Source organism: Notothenia coriiceps, unplaced genomic scaffold (genome assembly GCF_000735185.1).
Source record: "Notothenia coriiceps isolate Sejong01 unplaced genomic scaffold, NC01 NC01_scaffold00036242, whole genome shotgun sequence".
Classification (NCBI taxonomy): Eukaryota; Metazoa; Chordata; class Actinopteri; order Perciformes; family Nototheniidae; genus Notothenia; species Notothenia coriiceps.
In genome coordinates, this window is record NW_011368943.1 from 20886 (window position 1) to 44645 (window position 23760).

General features: G+C 44.1%; 1 protein-coding gene across 2 annotated transcripts; it reads left to right on the forward strand.

The window, feature by feature from the left end:
• Positions 1-1238: 1238 nt before the first annotated feature.
• Positions 1239-23760, forward strand: zbtb7a (zinc finger and BTB domain containing 7a). Of its 2 annotated transcripts, none has more exons than XM_010792015.1 (4): positions 1239-1326; positions 11419-11982; positions 12695-13602; positions 15984-23760. In XM_010792015.1, the coding sequence occupies exons 2-4, from the start codon at positions 11497-11499 to the stop codon at positions 16408-16410; spliced, it is 1821 nt and encodes a 606-aa protein (XP_010790317.1). In that variant the 5' UTR covers positions 1239-1326; positions 11419-11496; the 3' UTR covers positions 16411-23760. The 2 variants fall into 2 exon arrangements, with proteins under 2 accessions (XP_010790317.1, XP_010790318.1); XM_010792016.1 differs by lacking the exon at positions 1239-1326 and adding an exon at positions 2439-2548.

Below are 23760 nucleotides of genomic sequence, written 5' to 3' on the forward strand. Positions count from 1 at the left end.
CTAAACTAATTTTGAGTATTGGTAGCTAGGCCAAAACTGAATAGAGGGCAACTTTTGTAAATATCGTGTTTTTATGTCGAAGTGTATGTCCTGCTGTCTTCATGTGACTTAGGATGTAACTTATCCAATTCCATCCTCTTCACTTAGCTTTGCAAATTATAGCAAGTGATGGCACCAAACGTCCAAATACAGCAATTTATGTGCGTCTCTGACGTTTGAAAGCTGTGACTCCCTGTGCTTAAGGAGAGACAGTGACTATAGTGCCCTCTAGGCAGAGGGTGTGTCACTACCTCACCCTTCCAAAAGCCCCTGTCACCCCTGCATGGTTATCTGTGCTGAGCCTGTCCCCTCTGAGACTGAAGCCAAGGAAAAACAGTTCAAACACATTATCATTGTAAAAAGTACGTTTTATATAGTAATTGTGTGCATTAAATGACCTACAGACTGTGTTTTCAGAGGTGTGTTGGGATGGTTTCATGTGCAACAGAATCAATTGAATACATCTTGTGCTCAATCCCACTCCATGGTACAATAGCTGGCTTGCACTTACTGTGGGGGTGGGTGGTTGAAAGTGGCGCAACATCAAGTGCAGTTGCTGTATATTTTTCCATGGGAACGATTTCCCATAGTGAATAAGTCATTTTTCGACTAATTAATGTCTTCTCTGATGCCTCACCTGTTCAAGCTTGGCAGGTATTGTGTACAGAGACCAGGCTGAGCCAGAAAGTACATGAAGGGGGTGCTGGCAGCCCCTACTGTATGTGCTGGAATGTGCCATGGCTTGCTTTTGGGGTGGGACACCATGACCTCAGGCAATAAGATGGGTGGGTGCGACTCTACTCGCATTGAAAAGGAAAGGAGCAGTGAGAGATGAAACGGTTGAGAATAATTGACACAAGCTACAACTGTTAAACAAAAAATGGAGTGTCCAAAGATGCACACAGTGGCTTACATTCACTGTAAAACCACAGAGAGGGAAGGCATGGGTTAAAGATTTGTGTCATCTCTGGTTGAGTTTATGACTTGGACAACTGTCCACTTCTGAGCGCAAATACATTTCCACTTTACTTTTACTTTACATAGGGAGGAGGGAGAGGAGTCGGAGGGGGAATGCTGTTTCTTTAAGAGAGAGGGAGTGAGAGTGAGTGAGAGAGAGAGAGAAAGGGAGGGACCTCTTTGCCCTCCAGAAACCAGGAAGGGAATTGAGTTGATCTGCTGCTGCTTGGTTAGCGCATACGGGGCTTTAAGCTGCACAACAGTGAGAGGGAGAGGAGGAGAGGAGAGGGCTGAGCTAACCCACAACAAGCTTCACCACGGCCATCGCAGGTGAGCTAAAGACACCCTGCCATCCCTGTGCTGTCTGCCCCGGGCCTGGCGGCCAGGGGAGAGCAGGGCAGAGGAGGAGAGGAGAGAGGGAGGAATGAGGGAGGGGGACAGAAAGGAGAGCAGGGTGGGGGGGTTGGCCGGAGAGGAGAGGTGGGTCGCAGCAGTAGTCCCTAGTCAAGGTTCCTCTTTTTTTAAATCCTGCTAAAGTACTTCCTCTGTATTGCTCTTTACCTCTGGGGAATCTACAGATAAAGTTTATAGGATGTGTTCAAGGCATTAACTTTTCAGGCAGGTGGAAGCACTTAGAGGAGGAGGAGGGGGAAGGGGGGGATGGGGGCTCGAGAGAGAGAGAAAGAGAGAGAGAGAAGGTGGGGGGTACTGGACGAGGGTTAGGAGAAACAAAAAATAATTGTATTGGACAAGGTATAAGCCATAACAACAACTTTTCGGGACAGTGGCGATTGAAATGCTCAGTGCTGGACAAGTTGTGTGCTGTGTGCGCAGGGCATGTTGTAGTGGCATTAGGCTGTTTGTAATAGGAATAAGTCATCATTTAGGTCAGCAGTTTTGAAATGTCACTAGAGTGTGAGTCAATAACGGAATCCACCTCTGATGTTGCTGCTCTGACAGTTGAATTTTATTTTTTTTCATACGAAGCTCGGCCCCGTTTGATGGCTGGTCTGTACTTTAATACCTGGCAGCCTGCTAGCAACATACTGTAGTGTATAATTCAGCCCTGAGTGCTTACGTTAGAGCAGGCTTGGAGATAGTGGGGGTGGAGGGGGCAGAGAGTGCTGGGACTCGTAGTCCACAGCAGGGGCTGTAAAGCAGGGCGAATGAGATTTCAGAACTCTATATCCCAGAGTGCCTTGCCCATGGCCATCCAGGAAAGAGAACAGCTGCCAGCCTATCCCGACAAGGAGGTGTGGTGAGTGAGCAGCTGTCAAGCCAATGAGAGCAAGGGATGCAGCAGTGCCGAGTTGTGGGCTGAAAATGAAGGGGGGCTGAAGTGGTGGTGGTGGTGCTTTCGGGGCGGGGGACTGGGGGGGGGAGTTAGGTGTCTGTTAGTGTAGGATCAGGCAAGGGCTTGCCTGTATGACTAGGGCCACTTGCAAGTTTCCTGTCTGGTAAAGCTCCAGCCCTGCCCAGAGACGGAGGCAGCAGAGCTGGCCAGCAGGCAGGGGAGGCAGATAGGCTGCAGGAAACATTTTATGCCTATTTGGTAAGCACTCCAAAGACATCCACACACACACACACACACACACACACACACACACACACACACACACACACACACACACACACACACACACACACACTGTATCTTTGGACTGTGACTGAGAGGAGAAGAGAAGTGAGCAGAGGAAATAAATACCATAGTGTGTTGTGTGTGAAAGAGAGTGAGAGAGATGGGGCTTGATAGAGTTCAGAGTTCTTGACCCACTTGCAGATAAAGGAGGGATCGGCAAATAGGTCAGTGCTGAGTGTAAGGTGCGACACAGAATACTGCTCATAGAAATAGTTTTTGTCATAAAGTTTTCATCCACATCAGAATAACTTCATAACTAGGGGTATTCATTGTGCCTATAAGTGTTGTTTCCATCCTGTTATGGCAGAATATCCTTAAATGTTTGTATCTAGTGTTGTGATTAAATGGCACTAGTGCTTCCATCTTTAAAAAGATGCTCATTGACAGTTACGCATCCTGTACGGCTGTTTATGTGGTGGTAGAGTAATTTCACCCCAAAACATTGCATCAGATGTTTGCTAATGTGGCAGAGAGACCGTGTTTATTACTGACATAGTACAGGTTGGTGTTGAGTAATAGTTTTTTGAGAAACCACAGTAAGTGACACCTCTTCTTATTGAAGGGAAGAACATGCACCACATCTTGTGACAACTGACTTTGACTAAATTCACTCATGCCAAATCTATGGAGCATTATAATTCAAAACTTAAGCTTAAGTAACTTTGGGATCTCTGCTGGACAACTCGATGATTGATTTACATTTTTCCCTGCCACTTTCACAATGGTCAATCTCATGACATCTTTTTTCCCAGTCTACTCACCCCCCTCCTTGCCAACATCTTGTTGATTCTAATGTCGCCTGCCGTGTCCTGCTATCTTGTGGCTCGTGGTTTAAAGACTTCACAGTAACCCTGACTGTCTTTGCTCAATAACCAGATGCATCTTTTTTGGCTTTGCATACTTGTTGAACCCGTTTTTTATACGTGTGGGCGCGGAGAGGGTACAAGAAGAGCACGGTACATGAAGACGCCCAAGTGCTGGGAAAGTGTTTGGAATGCTTCTAAGAAGCAGGCAGCAGGCAAGGTTGATGGCATTTTTTATTCATTTCAATGTCACAGATTATATTAATTACAGTAAATGTTTTCCTGATGCTACTCTCTAAACCACTTCCTAGGTACTACTATGGAAGAAAACTATAGTTCATTCAAGTAAATTCCAGCAAGAGGTTAAACTAGGACGCCATATGTTTTTGTGTGTGTGTGTGAGTGTGTGCTAATGTGCATGCATTGCACGCATGCGTGTGTGTCTGTGTTACCAACAATAGACTCCAGGGGAATTGCAGGGGACTTCAGTGGCTGTGGGCAGGCCCAAGACACCACCCATCAATTTGGCGGTGAGGCTGAATACAGTTTGATATTCCTGTATGTTTGTGCCTACACCACTATGGCCTGAAACGAGCAGGTTCAGACAGACTGAGAAGACAGGTTGCGTGATGTCGCCGTGGCAGTTTGGGGCTTTATTCTAGAGTGAAATGTTGGCTGTATACAATGCAATACATGTAACGGTAATGGCATTTGTTCAAAGTTATTCATGTGGTAAAATTAGGTATTGTGGCCCATATGATGGAATTAAAACTTGAGTTGTTTTGAACTTCATTCCAAACAACATCATATGTTGGCTACTGTTCTATCAATACTCATTGATGTTAAAACAGTTTGAAAACTTTCATCTGCCTCTCCCTTGGTGAATGCAGCTTCACTTCCCCCTAATGTTTAGTTCCCCTGGTCAGCTGCTCAGTATACCACAGCTTCCAGCCCGGCGAGGCAGACAGACAGACCCCTCTCTGTTGTTTTTCTGTTGTTGTGCCGAAGTCTAGGGGGGAGTAAAGGGGCTTCTTCTGTTCTCTTCTGGGACATTTATTATGGAGAGGCCAACACAACCTGATCAAATTAGTGGGAGAGGAAGAGGCATGTTGTTCAGGGTGGGGATGAAGCTACACTTACATTTTTACACATTTAGATTTAGATTTACACAATTAGATCATTTCTTTTGTTGATATGTTCATTGAAGGTTTTTTCATTTTGAGTATACTGTCAAAACACGAGTATGTATAGTAAGTGTAATTGATTGTTATATTGAAATGAAACACTGTAGTGCAGATGTACCAGATCCTGTTTTAATCAAGCCGAAAGGATGGCTGATCAGGAAGCCGATATGTGACCAATTGGACACTGTCTGCATGTTGATTTAGTGAATTGGTTTGGGATGAAACAGGAGAATAGATGGGTGGGTTGCATTGGATGGACCGTGAGCGAGGCACAGGAGGGTGGGTCTAAGATGTTTTGCCTTCTCAGCAAAAGAAAGGGGAAGTGGGCGATGTTGTGGGTACTGTTCAGTGCAGAGATGGAGCAATGATGAGATGAGAGCGACAGATGAGAGGAAGAGAGAGAGAGAGGGGGTCAGACAGTAGGGACAGAGAGAGCGAGCAAGCAGAGAGCTGGTCATCTGATAACAGAGCGGGTTCTGTTACACGCCTGTCACAGACTCACAGGAAGTCCTCCTTTCCCAGTTGGGCTGCACATGCACAAAGTGGTGCATCCTGGGTCCGCTGGAGTTCTGTGTTAGCGCCGTCTGAAGCCATGTGATTTTGTTCCACTTCCTGGTTGGCAGCATGGCAGCGTCAGAGCATGTTACCCAAGCTAAAAGGAACTCAGACCATGGATGTGGTTTTCTTACACTGCAGCTTGTGAAAGCCTACTGTCCCAAGACATGCGTTATAGGAATCATAACGAATGAAACATCGTCCAAAAGACAATATTTTCCTGGCATTAAACTATAAAGTGTAGTTAAAGCAGTATAGTTTTATTTGTATTGATATAATAATCTTTACTTATCAAAAGCAAAAGTGATGCAATGTTTGATTGAATGACTTGGTTATGTCGAAACACAGTTGTATTTCTTTGTATGCAGTAAACACCCCAACAAGTTAAAATTATTTATTTTTGCTGATAATACTACTAGTTAATTTATGTTTTCTCAACGGTACTGTAATTGTTTATGCCGTACATTTTAGTGTAGTGGCATTGAACTGCTTACATTAATAATAATATCATATTATCATATAGGAATATTATGTTTCTAATATTGTTTGTCATATGGAGAAGAAAATATTAGATATTTACAGTATACTGAAATTCAACACTACAAACTACATATCTAAATGAAAAGAGTTTAATCATCATCTAATTTCTCTATTGTGTGAAATACTATTTTGAAATGTTAAGTCTAATGTATAAATTCACACTGTTGTACTGAATCAACAGTCTTTTATGTTCTAGCCTGTGGCTATACAGTTGATCTAACTGATACAAACAATAAAGAAAATACAAAATAGACACATTTACGACAGCGTGAAAGTTTGCACAAGTCATTTTCAGCACTTACACTTTTCACTTTTCAAGGCCCCTTGCTATCTTGCATGGCAAACATAGACCTTTATAACATCGTAAAACCCCTGCTTACTTCCTCACATTAAACTTTGCCCGAGTTGTGGGTGGTTACCTTCCCTCTTATTGAAGCAGGTTACACCAGGTAACTTAATTACCTAGATCTCTCTGGGTTTATCATTGACATCTGAGCCGGATTCCTAGGCCACCATACACTCAGGAGTTATGATTAAGCTTTAGAGTTTAACGCCCTGCCTCGCCCACTACCTTTTCACCTGCTTTGTGTCTCTGTATTGGCTTTGCTTCCTTGTTAGTTTCTAGTGAAAGCTGTCAGGCCGAGACCAGCCTCTGCAGTTTTATCAGTCATTTGCCCTCTTCCTGCTTCACTCCCAAAAGGACCAATCAGGTTTCCTTTCACTACCGGCAGCAGTGAATCGCTTGGCTGTGGCACTTGCTCAAAATCCACTCTTCCAAGTAACTGCCACCCCCTCCCCACTCCGATTATCTTGTATTATCTTGGTCCGACCTTGAACCCACTTGATCTGACTGAAGTGAATCCCTTGCAGCAGGACGGGCTTGGCAGGTTTGTTGCCATAGAGCTGAGAAAGTTGGTCAAATGAGGACATGGCAAGAAAGTCAAACAATAAAGAAACGTTCACGGAGGCATAGTCAAAGGGCCGACTCAATTCTTCAACTTGTTTTAATATCCAGATTTCTCAGATGTTTTTAGTTACGTATTTTGCACTTGCTGCTCTTAATACTTCCACTTGCATGCATGAAGTCCTCATCTGAGTCAAATGTGGAGTAGCCTAAAAACGATTCTCTTGTAAAAGCTAGTAACTTCCCGAGGTGAACGACTGCTCCGTTTTTAAGTGCTAAAGGTGGTACAACCTGTACTCCATTAACATTTATGGGATCAATGATTCAGTTATGTTTGCTCTGATTGCTCTTGCTTGAAGTTTGATTGCCCAGTAGTTTTTAACTGTGCGTTCTTTTTTATCAGCCAATCCCTGTTTGCATGCCAACGTTTTTGAAACTGAAAGATCTGAATAAAAGGAGAACATTTGCGTAAACATTTACTCAAGTTGTCCCAATATGTTCTCAAGAATGCAAACATTAAGTCCAGTACCAACTGAAATAATTGTGTATTGGTTAATAGTCTGGTTGTAACTATGTTTGCTCTTTGCTTTTCATGAGGTCGATAAAACCGTAAAAAATATTTAAAAGGCCATCAGGCTTAGGTTTTTACTTTGTTGTTTATCTTAGAAACATCTGAGGTTGCACAGGGTTAACAGTTTGTTCCTTTGTATTCAGGAATGACTGGTATGTGTCAGCCAAAGACGGAGATACTTTGAGAGTAGAGATTCTGCAATCCTTAGATCATACATATTGGACATGGTTAAAACAAAACAAAAAACTACTGCAAACATGAGTAAGCAAAGTGGGTGTGACTGGCTAGTAAGAACACACACGGCACAGTCATTTGAAGCAACAGCTAAAAGGAAACTGCTTTACAGGAGACCGGTGTGGGTCGTTTAGTTCCTGAAGTGTCATTTTGATATCTTTCCTTGCTTTGTGTAGATACACGAGAAGGGGTATAGGGGCGTTACGGATGACATGGAGTTGGAGAGGCAGCGATGGGATGGGTTGATCCTCTGTTAAAGCAGTTGTTTGACTTGCAAAGCAGGCCTGGGTGCTCTCTGACTGGGCATTGAGAGAAGCCCTATCCCTGGAAGTGGAACACCAGGTACACGGACAGCTGCGGGGCTGCTTTGTGCTGGGTTGCGGGGCCTTGTCACCCACAGGCATGAATTAATGATAAGGAATGTTTCAAGCCATGAGGAGGTGTCAGGATCAGGTTTGTTCCTCTGTGTTTCCTCTTTCTTAGTTCTCTTTGCGGGGTCATTCGGGGACAGGTGTGTGTGTGTGTGTGTGTGTGTGTGTGTGTGTGTGTGTGTGTGTGTGTGTGTGTGTGTGTGTGTGTGGATAACTCACTACACAAGCTTGCAGCAAAGCCAGGTCTAGTTCAGGTGCTGTGTGTGTGTTGGAGGAAAGAGGTAGCTCGGGTCTGGATGGGCTCACAGAGATCTATTTCCTCTGAAGGACGTGACCAGTAGCCTTGCAATTGCCCTTTGTCTTGCTCTTTCTTCCAGCTCCATCTCACTCGGCTCTCTCTTCCTCTCTCCCTCCTGTGCCATCTCTCTTTGTCTTCGCCCTCGCCTCCCTCCTCTCTGTATATTCAGATGAGCGCTCGGATAATAAAATGTGCTCATGCCATGTTTGACATTCCGTTTTCATCCGCGCTTTGGGGAAGACATCGGCAGTGTTTGCAGATGCCTGGTGGTGAACTGCGTATCAAAAACGTATTTTAGTTAAGGCAGATACACAGTAACAATTCAACACTAATCAATGTTCAATATATTAAATATACAAACTTTATTTGTATCCTTATGTTTGCTGAAATGAAATCATTGACCTATTTAGAGGATCATAATAAGTTTGAACAAACATCTTCCGCCTCTGGCTTCCCGTTGCTCTCACTCGTGGGCAGACATAGCTGACGTATCCAGATCTCAAGGTGTGGAGGAGTCGAACAAAACGTAGGGGAGGAAAGAACAGGTGAACACAAGTGAACAAGTATGGGAGAGGGGAGAGTCATCCAGGTTAGGCAGGTTTGGTAGTGGGGTGTAACGTACAAACATGCGAGGAAGGCTGATCTGAAGGAATGCCATTTGAATGGTTTCCTTTACAGAGAGCAACACACTCCCCCCCCCCCCCCTCCACGGTCTCACCCCCTGCTGGGTCTCCCTGGCAGATGGAGAGAGGGTGGTGGGGGAGGGAGGTTAGCTGGGGTGGATGTCCTATATGTCTGTGTATGTGCGTGTGTGTTTGGTGCGTTATTGATGTCTCCCTGATGTTCCAGTATTTGCATGTGTGACTGTGTTAATAGAGAAATCAAGGATGGCTTGTTTGGCTGAAACCCCCCTCCCTCCTCTCTTTTCCTCCACCTCTCTCGCTAACCTCCCCAGCTCTCAACTGACACAGAATGAACAAGCTGCACAGTCCATCTCCCAGCATGCACTCTGATCCCCACCGTCCTCTGCCTGTCTGTCCTCCACAACCTCTTACTTGGTTTCTTGCACACACACTCGTAGATTAAGGGTGTAAACAAGGAGACACACATATAAATAATACATAAACATATCCACCTAGTCATTCATCCACCCCACTAGGCTGTGGCCTAGTCATAGAAATGTTTGTCTTGACGGAGACGTGATAATGTCAAGGAAAGACATGAAGGGGAATTGATCAAAATGTGAGGACTATATATATAATGCATAGGAAATGAGTACAGTGATAAACTAGTATAGTACAAGTTAAGTCCAAAACAGAATCACAATTCCAAGAAAGGATTTGTGTTCACATGTACATAGTGTTCAATAAAACAGCCAAAGCAGATTTCTTGTGCGGCCAAATTGTGCGTCGCTTTAGAGTTTGCTGCTGCAAAGAATTTCGGGAAGACATTTCCTTTCTTTTTTTTGGTATAGGATGGTCTAATGTTTCTACCCTCTGCTAAAGCATATAGAAAAGGGAGCATGGAAACACCTGTCATTATCTTTTAGATAATTCAAGATCTTGTCATGACTGCAACCCTAAATACTTACGGGTCAATCAGTTAGTTCTTAACTGAGTGTTAGTTCCTTATTGAGTGACAAAACAACCACAGCCATGTTTCTTTAGCAAGCAACATTCCTGGTCGGATGCATTCAAAGTTATTCTAAGCTACTAGTTATTCAGTGCAACCAGAAACACATTTTTTACATATTCTCACAAAACGTGTTGAACCTGGAAACACCTGTTGTACCATTACCTTTGCTTTAAACCCAGTTCCAAGCATTTGTCATGTGTGGCACTGTGGTGTGGCTGTATGGCTTCGATCCAGTTATTTGGGACACTTGCTCCAAACTCTTGAGTCAAGTGAGTGCAATGTTTTGAAATTACAGTTTTTTGCTACTATATTGCTTGAGATCTTCCTTCCAAAAAACACTAAGTAGTGTTCAACATATCTGGGAACCTCTCACTGTGAAGTTCAGTTTCAGGTCAGGAAAAAATACTTTTCGAAAGCTTAATTGTCAACGTGTCAATGCGAAAATCGGTGAAGAAGTTTCTCTATTGGCAAGATACTTATGAATAAACATAACATGTTTGGGGCAATCATTTGAATTTTTGTATTAACAAAGTCAGTACACAGTTTACTTTGATGAATGTCATTAGCATGACATATAGGATAGAGAAAAGTAAAGCCCTCTACAAAATGTAAATGGGTCATATTAGGTTGCAGACTAATTATCCATCAACCACCTATATGTATACTGGTATGCTACACTTTCAGGTTATAGCAGGGTGTCATCTATTGCAGTATTTTGTGTTTGCCAGTTGTTGCCTTGATTTTAAAGACATTTTTAATCTTTTGTGGTCCCTTCCTTTTTCTCAGTTGTGGCATTTTCTTTTGACATGACATCCATCAACATGCTCATTACCAAATCTGTTTTAGAGCTTGTAAAAATACTAATTAGCACACAACCACATATGACCCGACTTTTTTGATTTAGCTAAGCTTCTTCAAAGTCTGTTGATGTGCATTTTGTCTGTACGTTATGGACTGTGCACTAATCTTTAGTGAAAGATATAGTTTATGCAAGACAATGTATACTACTACCTTTGCGTACTGTTGTTTCTTACTGTAGGACTCCTTTTGTATCATCACCTCATTAGGTTCCTCATCTTTGTGTATGTTAAGGGACGGGCCCCTTTTTAGATCTATAGAATATTACTTATGAGGTGGGGGTCTTACACCCAGGATAATCCTGCTCTGATTGGTTCATACTAATCATAATGAGACTGCTTGTTTTCAAAGGGACTGTTGCTCCAGAGAGCAGCCAGAGTTGTTGATTGTGGAAATACTTGTTGTTGTTATACTGTAGAGTAGGAATGAAGTGTTTTTGTACGGTGAGGTATGAATACTCTTATGATTGCTTGTTTCATAGTTTAAATGAACAAATATTTATTTTGTCCAAAACACATTTTGTATGATATTTTTTTTTAATATGCCGACATCTTTTTATTTTGGACAACTACATTTGAACAGTTAAACAGATGGACTCAATTGGGTCAGTATTCTCTGTATAAACGTCACATTGAAGTAAAATCTTTCCTCTATCAAAGTGTTGTGCATACTGGTTCTGGAGCATTCCTGTGTGTGTTTCTGACTGTGGTTAATCAATGAATCAATACTTCTCTCTCTTTCTTTATGAAGAATGTCATAAACTGATTTATTATTTCCTTTGTGTCTTCCTCCCTCCATCCCCTCCCTCTATCCAACTCTTCTCTCCGCAGAAAGGCAGACGGACAGACGGCAGGACGGATACACGGGTGGGGGCTGTGCTAGGCGGCTCGGCGGCAGGCTGGTGGAAGATGTCGTCAGGAGCCGGTGGGAGGGGTGGACGGCGGCTCAGAGGGACAGCAAGCAGCGCTGGTGGAGGAGGGAGAGGAGGTGCAGGAGAGGCAGAGGAAGGCCCCGTGGGGATCCCTTTCCCCGAGCACAGCGCAGACATCCTGGGCAACCTGAACAAGCAGCGGCTTAGCGGCCTGCTGTGCGATGTGCTCCTGGTTTCCCAGGAACTGGAGTTCCCGGCTCACCGCTCCGTCCTGGCGTCCTGCAGCTCCTACTTCCACAAGCTCTTCACTTCAGGAGCCGCCGCTGACCAACAGAACGTCTACAACATCGACTTTGTGGTGGCGGAGGCTCTGGGGGCGCTGCTGGACTTTGCCTACACAGCGACATTGACAGTCAGTCACAGCAGTGTTGCTGACATCCTTGCTGCTGCACGCCTCCTGGAAATCCCACCGGTCCAGGACGTCTGTACACACCTGCTGGACTCCAAAGTGCTCTCCCCGCCGGTACAACACCTTTTAGAACACATATAACATAAGTGACATGTGTTAAAGTCAAATTTAAGCTTTTGGTTGAAATGAATTTAAAGCACAGATGTGTTGTCATTCAACATTAAGTTCTCTTGCTTCAGCCACTTAGGGAATGAGGTGTCTGCTCATCATACCACCACCTTCATTAAATAGTCAGCATAGTCAAGCTTACATCATGGCCTTTATCAGTCTCTCCCACCGTGCCAAACACACGCCCACAGCCTTTGGGATCAGCACTTTCTCATTCTAAAACAATAGTGTGAATGGAAGGAGAGCGTGCTATAGTGCCAACTACAGACACAGCATATCGCAGCTACACTTCAACATTATCAAGTGGAGCTGTGAAATGCACATGCATGTGCTCATGGCTCAAAGAAACCACTGATTGTGCATCCGCTATACACGGATAGGAATCTGCCTTTTATGAGATTTACTGTTGTAGATTTAGGGTTTTTGTTGTCAGCCTTCACCTTAGCGACCAGAAGCTCTATAGCTCGTCATTCAGTTGGTCTGCAAACATTCACCACCCTTAAGCAGCAGCAATGTGCCCTTGTTTTTATTTTGTAGTTATTTATTTTCTAAATAAGTACTGTACTTTTGTATCCCCCTTACTTTTTTTTCTTTGAACTTTTCTGACTTTATATTTCACCTGTACTCACTCTCTATGTTCCCTGTCATATTTGACTAGGCGGGCAGTGAGCGAAGAGATGAAGATGAAGAGGAGGAGGGGAAGGGCAGAGGAGGCAGGGAGCAGGGGAACCGGGTTCGGGCCCAGGAGTTCCTGGAGTTTTACCTGAGAGGGGCCCACTGGAGCAGCAGCTGCAGCACGCCAGAGCTCAGGGACCTGCCCACACATCTGCACTTTAACCACGGTAACGGAGGGACCCCCAGCAACGGGGCTCCTGCTGTCCTCGGCAAGTACTACTCCCCCCTGGCCCTCGCCTTGGCCCATGCCCCCACACAGGAGCAAGACGAAGAAGACGACGAGGAAGATGAGGAAGATGAGGACGGGGAGGCGGTGCAGGGGAACGGAGCAGGCCTGGGGCCAGCTTACTACCCTCCATCCCAAAACGGCCACGTTCACCTCCCCCCTGAGTCTAGGCTGGGGCAGGAGCCAGAGATGGAGGATGGGAGCAGGGACGCGTTGGCGAGGGACAGGGGGTCTGCAAGTGCCCTCCTGCAGCAGATGATGGACTCCATCGAGAGGCAGAAGGATCGCGCAACTACGGGGGAGGAACAGGGAGATGGGGACGACCCAGACATGGAATTTTACTTGAATTATTTTAACAGCACGCAGCACGAGGATCCGGTTTCTGCTGCTGTATCACAGGGAGTGCCGCCGCTCTGGTTATCACGGGGCAGAACAAGCCAAGACAGAGCAGGAGGAGGAGAGAGGGGGGTGGGAGAGAGAGACAGCGGGGGCGCAGGAGGAGGAGGAGGAGGAGGAGGCGAGAGGAAGATGCGCTCTAAGGCCTTCCAGAAATGTCCCATATGCTCCAAGGTCATTCAAGGAGCAGGCAAGCTACCCCGCCACATCCGAACGCACACGGGAGAGAAACCTTATGAATGCGCCATCTGCAAAGTGCGCTTTACCAGGTAAGCCCAATTTAATGAAGCGACTACCCCCGTGTCACATGTACTAAAAGTCTGGGACTTGGCACTGTAGACAAATCGCCCAGCAGTGGGAAACACCACCAGGACAGGGGTATTAGTGCTAACCAACTTAGGAGCATTAAGGAGAGGAGGCAGTGAGAATCCAAGTGTTTACCTTGGTCCATGGACTGACCGAGTGTCCTTAAACAGGTTTTTACAATCTCACATAGTAGCCAAATGCAGAATGACACGTAGAATATTCCAGCTTTGAGGGAGGGTCATATGGTTATACAAGTCTGTTTTATTGTGACGGCGTTCATGGCAAAGTCCTGTAACGTTAAACGTAGGGGTCCTATAAAAGAAGGGTGAGCCATGGTAGTGTTATCTAGTGAAGGGCTGCTATAAAGTGCTGTGTTCTGATACAGAGGGGGGGGTTACAGGCCATGGATGGTGCTCTTGGTGTTCCAATGCAATAATTTGAACTTTTGATCTTTGGTTATGTTGATTATCGCCCACGGCAGAGTAGATACACCACACCCCTCCTCTCTCTTTTACCCCTCTAATAAAATCTGCCATGTGCCGCTCAGAAAGATGGGGCTAGTCTACAGCAGGGGAATTCAGTGCACTTGGTTTCCCTGTATTCAGAAGTCCGACCTTTTCCTTGAAATCATTCCTTAAATTAATTAATCAGTGGACTTGTGCTTGAAATAGATGCAGTTGCCTAGAAATACCCAGAACCTCTGCTGGCATGGCAGGTAGGGAAGACCAATCTGAATTTGCCTTCTAGCTAAATTCAACCTGCAATGGGACGGGGTATTGTAATCTTAATCCTGTTTGATCAGGGTTAAGAGTGTCTCTCGCACGGTAATAAATCACTCCTGTCCTTTAAATAATTCACCTGCCGCTTTTTTCCCAAGGCTTTGGCCTGTGTGTACTCATGTGTGTGTTCCTCCTGTACATATTGCTTTTTTCTTTTTTAGATTTGGGGCACCATTTGTATAGATCAGTAAGAGTCGCAGTGGGTTTGTTTGTGTGACAGCTAATCCACTTACTGTGTGTGTGTGTGTGTGTGTGTGTGTGTGTGTGTGTGTGTGTGTGTGTGTGTGTGTGTGTGTGTGTGTGTGTGTGTGTGTGTGTGTGTGTGTGTGTGTGTGTGTGTGTGTGTGTGTGTGTGTGTGTGTGTGTTCCAGTAGAGTTGTCTTAACTACGCTTGTTTGTTTAGGAGCCCTCTGTCCTCAGTGCAGAAGGGTTAGACGATTAAAGAGCTCAGGAGCTGGAGAGATAGTAAGGGCTAAAGGGGGGAGGGAGGGACAAGAGTCACATCAAGGCCAAGGCAGCCTGATAATAGCGGGCAGCAGTGTACCATCACAAAGTAAAACATGTTCCAGGGTGTAATGATATCAATTTACAGTTACAAAGTCAAGTGCTTTGTTTTGACTAGTGATGGACTTGTAAAGTAAGTGTTGGACTGAGAAGTGACAACCGCTCTAATACAAAATGCAATCAAATGAAAGCTTGTGGGGAAAGAACTAGGCTGAGAAATTGAGACTCATCTATATTTCAGCTCTCCTCCAAGATAAACGACAAGTTTTCCAAATTATGGCAAAAATCATAATCTCGATTATTTGGGTCAATAATTGATATCACGATTATTAAAAACGATTATCCATTTACTTTGAAAACATCAATTTATTGAAAAAGAAAAAGGTGTAGTATGTTTTTTAACTGTTGATTACCCTGAACTTTAAGTATAACTCAATTGAAAAACCAATACAATTTTTTTTAAATAAATAATAATACAAAATAATTATCGATTATGTTGTTTTCATAATCTTTGCAAGCCAAAATCGTAATTGAGATTCAAATACGATAAATTGAGCAGCCCTACTTTGGCTACACTGAAATCCTTTTTTTATATTTACAAAACGTTTTTTTTTTGTTATCTGTCAAATTGATATGGTTTCATACTAAAAGAGAAGTTAAAAGAAATTTAAAAAAAAATGCAAACTGACACAGTGAACGTTGAGCTTTCTCCTCAGGCCACAGTTGGCTCTTGTGTGCAGTTTCTAAGATAAAGATGTAACGTTTATGGCTTCTCCTCAGTTCGCCTGGCTGCCCTCACAGAATAATCCACATTGGAAGACATCCAAAAGATGGCTGTTTAATAGGAAATAAAACTATCCAAAGCAGATTAAGTTCACGACAGTATGTGGATATGAGAATGAATAATCATTTTGGAGTTAATTATGTATTTGATAAGAAATGACGTGTCCTGATAAGTAACTGAGTGTTTTAGATTCAGCACTGAGTTTGAGCTGATCCTCTACTGCATTGTAATTAGTTGTATTTGTATTCTGATGGGATTTTGTTTATAATTTTCCCAGGCAGGACAAGCTCAAGGTTCATATGAGGAAGCACACAGGAGAGAAGCCTTACCTGTGTACGCAATGTGGAGCCGCCTTTGCTCACAACTACGACCTGAAGAACCACATGCGCGTGCACACCGGCCTGCGCCCCTATCAGTGCTCCAGCTGCTTTAAGACTTTCGTCCGCTCGGACCACCTGCACCGCCACCTCAAGAAGGACGGCTGCAACGGCATCCCTTCTCGCCGAGGTCGGAAGCCTCGGGTGAGAGACCCCGGGCTCCTCGACGCCCCCCTGAGCCTGCCCAGCCCCGGGTCCGACACGAGCCCCGGGCCGGGCACCATCAGGGAACGGCGGAGCTCGGAGGCATCGTCAGCGGCAGAGATGGAGGGGGCTGCCGAAGCCCACGCACACAGTCCTCAACTGCAGGAGGAGGCCGGGCCCTGAGGCTGCAGGGGCCACAAGGACACTGCTGGACACCGTCACTCTGCACTGCCTGTGAGACAGGCCAGTGAACAGAGAGGAGTAAAAAAACATGCTAAGGCAAACTTTTAAAAAAAAAACAACAACTAACTATTCCTCTATAAACCAAATCAGGGTGTCACAAAAATTCTAATCTTTATATTTCTTTCTCCTTTCACTTTAGGAAATGGAATAGACTTGCAAGCACTTGAGTCGGTTTATCTGTTAAAGAGCAAAGAACGCTTCAATTCATGCACCCATCACGTCCACTTTCTGGGCCATTTCATTCTTTCTAATATTAAGGTTTTTGTACATTGGGATATGTGCTTAGGCAAACGTATGATCGCTCAAAAGAAACTGAGCAACTATGCAGTTGATTTCAATTTGTATTGGTTTTGTCCTCACGGCCTTCAAGCTCTAAGCAAGGTGTCTATCAAGCTCCTTCTGGCTGCTGTACGGGTGAAGCGAGGACAAATCCTCCCAGTGAAAACAACTCTTTTTCTATTCTTTTGCAGGTGTGAAATGTACAGTTACCATAGAAACAACATTGCCACAAAATGGCATATGCAAGGAAAGCTCACCACAATTTTGATGCAACAGTTTTCTCTCTTTAAATGTTCCAGAAAGAATCAGACAAGGGGTTTGATTGAAGTGTTACTTACTCTAAAAAATGCGTTTTAAGAATCTATGTTTTGTTATTTTGAAAAACAAATTCATATTGAGTCAAATCCACTTTAACGGGGGCTCTTCAATTGCAGGCCTAGGGAAAATGAGGGGTGGAGGGTTTGTGTTTTTAAAGCACTACCATGGTCTTATGTATCTGTCGGATTGACTCCGTTGCCTCTTATCCCTCACAAACCTGCAATTTCAGCATTTCTGTTTTCCCTTTTGATTTTGTCTTAATTTAGTTTGGGTCGTTGTTCCTTTCTGTTGACTGCTTTGGGTACTTGACACTTTATAATTGTATGCATGTATATACAGCAGGTGGTGATATGACATTGGTCCCCTCTTAATGCTGAGGTGTACTTAACAATCGGGTTTTTCCTCTTAGGCTTGATGTCATATTTCTCACGGAGTGAAGCTTGTGGGTGAACGAAAAAAACCAACCTGTATGAATGTCTGATGAGAAAAACCATTGAATCACCTATTTGTCCTAAACTTAAAACACTTGACTTGTATAGTTCCTGCCCAAAGGACGAGGAGGTCGGATGAATGAATGTGCAGTTCTTTCGGATTGTGTCCTTGTGTGACAAGGCGCGGGTAGCATTTAACCGAGCGCAGGTTAAAGGAATGGCAGGGAGCCCGAGCGAGAGAATGACAAAGAGTACGAAGAAGAGATAGATGAGCACCTTTTTTTCTATGTTTGCACAGCTTTACTAAAGATATCCAGCAGAGCGAGAGAGAGGTATATTTAAAGGAAGAGGGCTGGTGTGAGAGGAGGTATATGTATCATGCTTATTCCAATCCTATGTGCCCGAGGGACCACACAACCGTGAGGCAACCTGTATGGTGAAGAGAGCAATAAATACCTGTCCAAGTTGGGAGGCCAAATAGGAGCGCAGCTGCAGCTGGATGATGGGGGAGGGGAGCAAGGGAAGGGGAGGGGGATCTCACAATGTCTGTTGCATTCCAAAAAAATAATCTCCCCCAGCTCAGCCACGTTTCCAGGCGGGAGGGGATCAAATCAAGCCTTTTCTCTCCCTCTGTAGTCCTCTAATGCCCCCGAACTAGCCTGGAGGGGATATTATTATATTACAGCCTGGTGTTACTGTGGGGAGGACGCCTGGTGCTGGCAGTTTAGTGTGGGAGTGTGTGTGTTTGTATGTTCTGTGTGTTTGTGTACATGTGTGTGCGTGGCAGCCGGGGTCGCTGTGGCCACATCATCACTGTGTGAGTCAGCCACGGCCTGTTCAAACATGCACCCTGAGCTGCCAGCCCCAATGCACTTTCTCTGTCACACACATGTTCACACACACTCAGATACTCAGCTCACTTGGTCCAGGTATCCCGTGGAGAAGGGGAAAACACCAGAGCTGACATATCGGTTTGAATATTGTAAGTGACTCCATACATCTGGATTTGTTAGTCTTAAAATATCTAAAGTTGTGTTTTTGTATAACCCCCCCCCCCCACCCAATCACCGCCCTGTCATTTCTGCAGTATAAATCAGTCCCTTGCACCTTAATTGAAAAGACGGTTATGAATGCACTTTGTTACTGAGGGGGCACTATTTCAACCAAACGGGTACTTTGAAGCAAAGCAGTTGCAAATGAGATAAGTCCTTTCTTCTGTCTGTCGAGGTGAAGTTGAGCTCCTTCACTGGTTTTGATCAGGTTTTGATGACAAGCTGCCAAACTCAATTTTAAACAGAGATCAGAGCTCTCAAAGAGTTGTTCTGATTCACACATGTTGGGTTTTGTGACCTTGAGAAAAGACTAAACCACGTAAGTGATAGCACTTGAAATCTAATAAGTTGTCTTTCTGTCTTAGGAAAGGAAGGGGCTAGAAGGAGAAGAAGAAAGAGCACTGTGTGTGTGTGTGTGTTGGCATGCATTTGAGTTGTGTGCATGTGCTGCTGGCTGGCAGGCAGGAGGGTCTCGGGACAAGCTTGGATAAACAAACGTTGCGTCTGCCCCATCTGTTCAACAGCTCCTCTCATAACTACACGTGTTCTCAGAGGGACCGCAGTGATAATAGGTGCACGGTTCCACAGAAGCAAAACGACCATACTGTAAAAACAACTCAATGGACAATTGCTTGTTTACATCACGGCTCTCTTGGTGCAGATTTGCAAAACTCTTTGTTTACCCTTGTTGGTCATCGTCAGTGGTTGGCCAGGCCTTGAGAGTCTTAGTTTCTATTTTGGTTCTCCGTTATGATTAAGGAGGGGTTCATTAGCGCACAGTTTGACTCCTATAGGCAGACAATGCTAGCTATATGTGATATTTATGTAATAAATGGACCGCTTAAACCAACTTTGTCTTGATGTGGCAGAAAGTGAAACCTGTTAGCAATCTTAAACATTGGTTTCTTTGTACTTAAAAAAAAGTCTTATGTGTTTTGTTAATTAACCAAAGCCCTCAATCTTAGTCCACTGTAGATAAGTCTAATGTATCCAGCCTCCCTGACTAAGTCACACACAGAAGCCCTCCTCTTGAATACATATGCAGAAGTGTGTGTGAAATCATACAGATATTGACTTGAGTTAGCTTTCTCTCGCTCTTTCTCTCCTTGTGGACAGTAGAATCAGAGGTTTAAAGATGTATAGTTTATTTCTGTCCGTCTACACTTAAAATAACGTGTTGTGCTACTTTTTTTTCTAACAATTGTACATGGCTGCGTGTGTGTGTGTATGCGTGTATGTGTGTTGGGGTCATGGTTTTGGGTTGCTGTGCCAGGAGGGTTGGGGAAATGGGTGCTTGGGTGGGGTTATGGATATAAAGCCTGATAGCACTGGAAATGGTGCTTTAGCTGAGAGAGCAAACGTTTGCACTAATGTTTAATGTCCTTATCCTGCGTATGGGAGAAGGGCAGGAGACCTCAGAAAGCCTGCGAGTTTCCATGAGCACAGAGCAGTGTGGTTAATACTCAATGGTCTCATGGAGTCCATGCAACCCCTCCATAGAAATAATCATGTACAGTATATTAAGAGATATACAGACGTCCAACAAATACCAAAGGAGAAGAAATGGCTTGCGTTGAAGTCATTGGACATTTTAAGCTACTATCTAATGTTGGATTTATAGAGTTTTATTGTTAGATCTGAAGGCTCTTGAAAAGAGAACTTCTGATGGACACTATGGTGTGATAACAGCTACAAATGTTTGCTGTTCATGTTAAGAAATATTCCAAATATACAACATTTAGGCACTTAGAAAGTAGCGAAGCCTCTCCGAAATCCATTTAAAATATTTAATTGTGTCCTGGTCTGAAGGCTGAGACGTACTGTTTGCAGGTGCCACAGATATGGAATCAAGTTCATTTAAGAGATGGGATTTTATCAAGTTCATGTTCAGTCAAATGATGAGAAATGATATGAAATGATAATGAAATATATTGTTATTGTTAAACACTGTTATTTTGATCCTTGCTGAAATGTTCAGTTTACTTCTGGAAAAAGGTTGAATTGAATTCAAATGTTCTAACGTTGAAGCAGACTGGGACTCCGTGGCCTTGTCTGAGCAGCACTAAGCTTTTTTTTAAATTTCATTTCTTGTTTCCAGACAGTTGTATTGTGCAGTTTGGGGCTGAGGCTAACTCCCACCAGGTGGACGCTGCAAACGTCAAGGGCCACAGTGTGCCTTACGTGGGCAGGAACCGACAGAACTCACAACTTAATTTCATTTCTTTGTTTCCATAAACAAAAAACTTTTCTTCCGACATATTAAAACCAAAATGCTGATTGGCTTGGAACTCAAATTGATCATGTATCTGTTTAAGCTTTACTTGAATAAATGAATATGAACATCCACCTCTTCAGAGCTCAGTCTCTGTCAGCCTCTATGGATCCTCCTGGTGGGCCCCCTGCCTCGGCCCCTCACTAAGGTTACTCTGACCCAGGCTCCACTGACACACTCTCTGAACTTTAATGCAAGTGTTTTTCCAAATTGACCTTGTTATGTTTGTCCTATGCTGTTATCAAAGAGTTTGGGGGAATCTATCTGAGAAGGCCATAAAACAAAGACGACCAACAACTATGATAACTGTAAATAATCAAGCGAAGCAGGGCGGGGTGGCTGTTAACATTCAGATTCGTGGCGGCAGACGGGGGACTATTTGCTTTGCTTCGTCATTTTCGTGTGTTTTCCATCAGGCTCTTGATGCACAGCGAGCTGAGCGCAGCATATGCAGTGCGGCACTATGCGCAGCGAGGCTCTGGCACTTACACAGACAGCCCTGGGTCCTTCAGAGAGGCAGGCTGCTGTCTGTTGGCTGCTCTCGGCCGGGTGGGGACAGTTTGCACTTGGAGTCTCTCGGTCTCTGGGGGATACAAAGGTTGGCATACAGGGAGGAGGATTAAATACGGGTGGTAGGGGAAAGCTGGATGTTGTTTTTCAGGGATGAGGTTAGAAAGCCCAGGTGACGGACTATTTGCTGAGCAATCGTCCTCTTAGCTGGTAGGAATGCATGGCCACAATATGATAAGAATTGTAACCCAAAGGAGGTCACCACAGATTCACAGAATGCTGCTGATCTCTTTTGTCTCTATGTAAGTACTACTCAGGTGGAAAATACACTGCTATGCATTGGGTCTCAATGTTTGCTAAGTTCATGGTATGTCTAATCAACCCTCCAAGTTACTTCTCTGTTTGCCTTTCATGTTCACCAATATTTACCATAATAGTTCCCAGAAAGATGAGAGCAGGAACAGCTCCCCCATTGTAAAGTGGCTGTGACCAGCCTATTTCTCCATCTAATATTGATCCAGTGGATTGTTTGTTGGAGGGAAGGAAGGCACTGGAGATTCACTCTAAGTCAGTAACATTTCTGAAAAGTGATGGGGTTGGGAAAGCACGGGGGAGAGTATGTTCTGCTTCTCTCTTCTCCGCTCGCTCCCCCTCTCTCCGGACTCAGAGTCTACATCTTTGCTGCCGACCGGCCTTTGATCAGAGATCACACGTCCCTCAGCAGGGGAGTCTACGGGAGATAAAGGGGGGAGAGGGTGAGCTATAGTTTCAGTCACCTAAACTCATTTAGGATACATTCCATAGCTTCATACTGTGATTCCAGCTTTGGAGTTTTTGGCAGGTGTGAAGGATGTGTGTTGCAGACGGCAAGAAAACACGGTCAACATTTTAAGTTGGCTGTTTCAGTCTGCCTGTCGAGCCTCACTCTCCCTCCGACATGTAGACAGACAGTCAAGAGGCCCCCCAGTGTACCGCTATCCAACTGCCTTTTTAAGCTTCTGCGATTGTAACAAAAGGCACTTTTGCGAAAGGCCATCCTGAAATGTGTGTGCTTTTATTTGATGGTTATCACTATTGTTATTTTGTTTTACCTGTTGATGTCTTTTTTTTTTTTTTTTTCTGGCAATGATTATTTAAATGAAAAAAGAAAAACAATTTGATGAAAATGTGAAAAAAAAAAAAGTAGAATATTTGGTATTGGAGGTGATTTTCAAGCTGCCACCTCATCTGGACATAAACAACACTTCTCTGTTAAAGTACCAACATACCTGTTTATATGCAGCTTATTGCATAGTCACACCAAGGTTGGGGGGGGGTACTGGACAGATCTCCCCTCACCTGCTCTGCTTATCGTCTCAGCTCTTGTTGGGAGAAAGGTCATTTGATCTCATTTTGGGAGACTCCTTTTCTTGAAAAGAAACCTGTATAACAGTTGCAAAGCTTTCTGAGAAGGCTAGCTGTGCTGAATGTTAAACATGCAGTGTGTATCCACTGCAGAACCTTTTTGTCTGCAATAATGCCCTGTCTGTAGTTAGAGGCTGGATCTGGTATCCATATAGCGCTTAAATGATTATGAAAGACGGATAAAATGGCCAAAAGACCATCATGCACTTTTGCAAATCAGTACGAAAATGTTTTTGGCCTTTGTCAAATCAAGATGATCTCAGTTAGAAGAATATTGTTGATCATGATAAACATTTAATAAATCCATTTGGTAAATTGTGTGACTTGGGAGAGATACTATTTATAATAGATTGATGTGTAACTGTGATTATCATGATAATCCTTTACAGAGGGATATTCTTTCTGATGTACATTTGAAAATGGCAGAATGTGTCCCATCCTCTAAAAGCAGGACATGAATCACAAACGCTCACAATCACACCCGGAAGGAAGCGGCCGCTCCACTTCTCTCTGTGTGCTTAAACTTTATGTTGCACATGTGACCACACCCGGCTCTGTGTATCACAACAAGTGCGTCCCAGAGGCAGAGCACCTGCTGTGGCATCACTAATCGAATGGAGCGCGGCCAGAGAGGGCAGAGGCCGCTTTCTTCCCCATGTGATTCAGTGGTGTTTACTTTTTAAATAAGCCCCTTTCTCTTCACAAAGGTCTTTTTTCTTTTCTTAGCGTAGCAGTCTGTCAGTCCATATCTGTTGGAAGCTGCAGGGGAGGGGGGCGGGGTGGGATATTGGTGATTTCTTTTTGGGAGAATTTGCACTTTTTGGCAATGAAAATATATTGTATTGTATATGAGACCACTAAATCCACACAGTCTAAACCATATAATTCCATTTTGTGTCATTTTTTTTGTTTTGTTCTGTTCTTCTTTTTTTTAATATATCCAAAAATGTCTGGCATCTGGTTGTCTGGTTTAAAGAATATACATCTTTCTATTAAAAACAATGGTTGCAAACATTTGACTGGA

Coding starts and splice junctions, on each gene's coding strand:
- zbtb7a (XM_010792015.1), top strand. CDS start 11,497: ATGTCGTCAGGAGCCGGTGGGAGGGGTGGACGGCGGCTCAGAGGGACA. Junction 11,983..12,694: donor CCAAAGTGCTCTCCCCGCCG/GTACAACACCTT, acceptor ATATTTGACTAG/GCGGGCAGTGAGCGAAGAGA. Junction 13,603..15,983: donor TGCAAAGTGCGCTTTACCAG/GTAAGCCCAATT, acceptor TAATTTTCCCAG/GCAGGACAAGCTCAAGGTTC.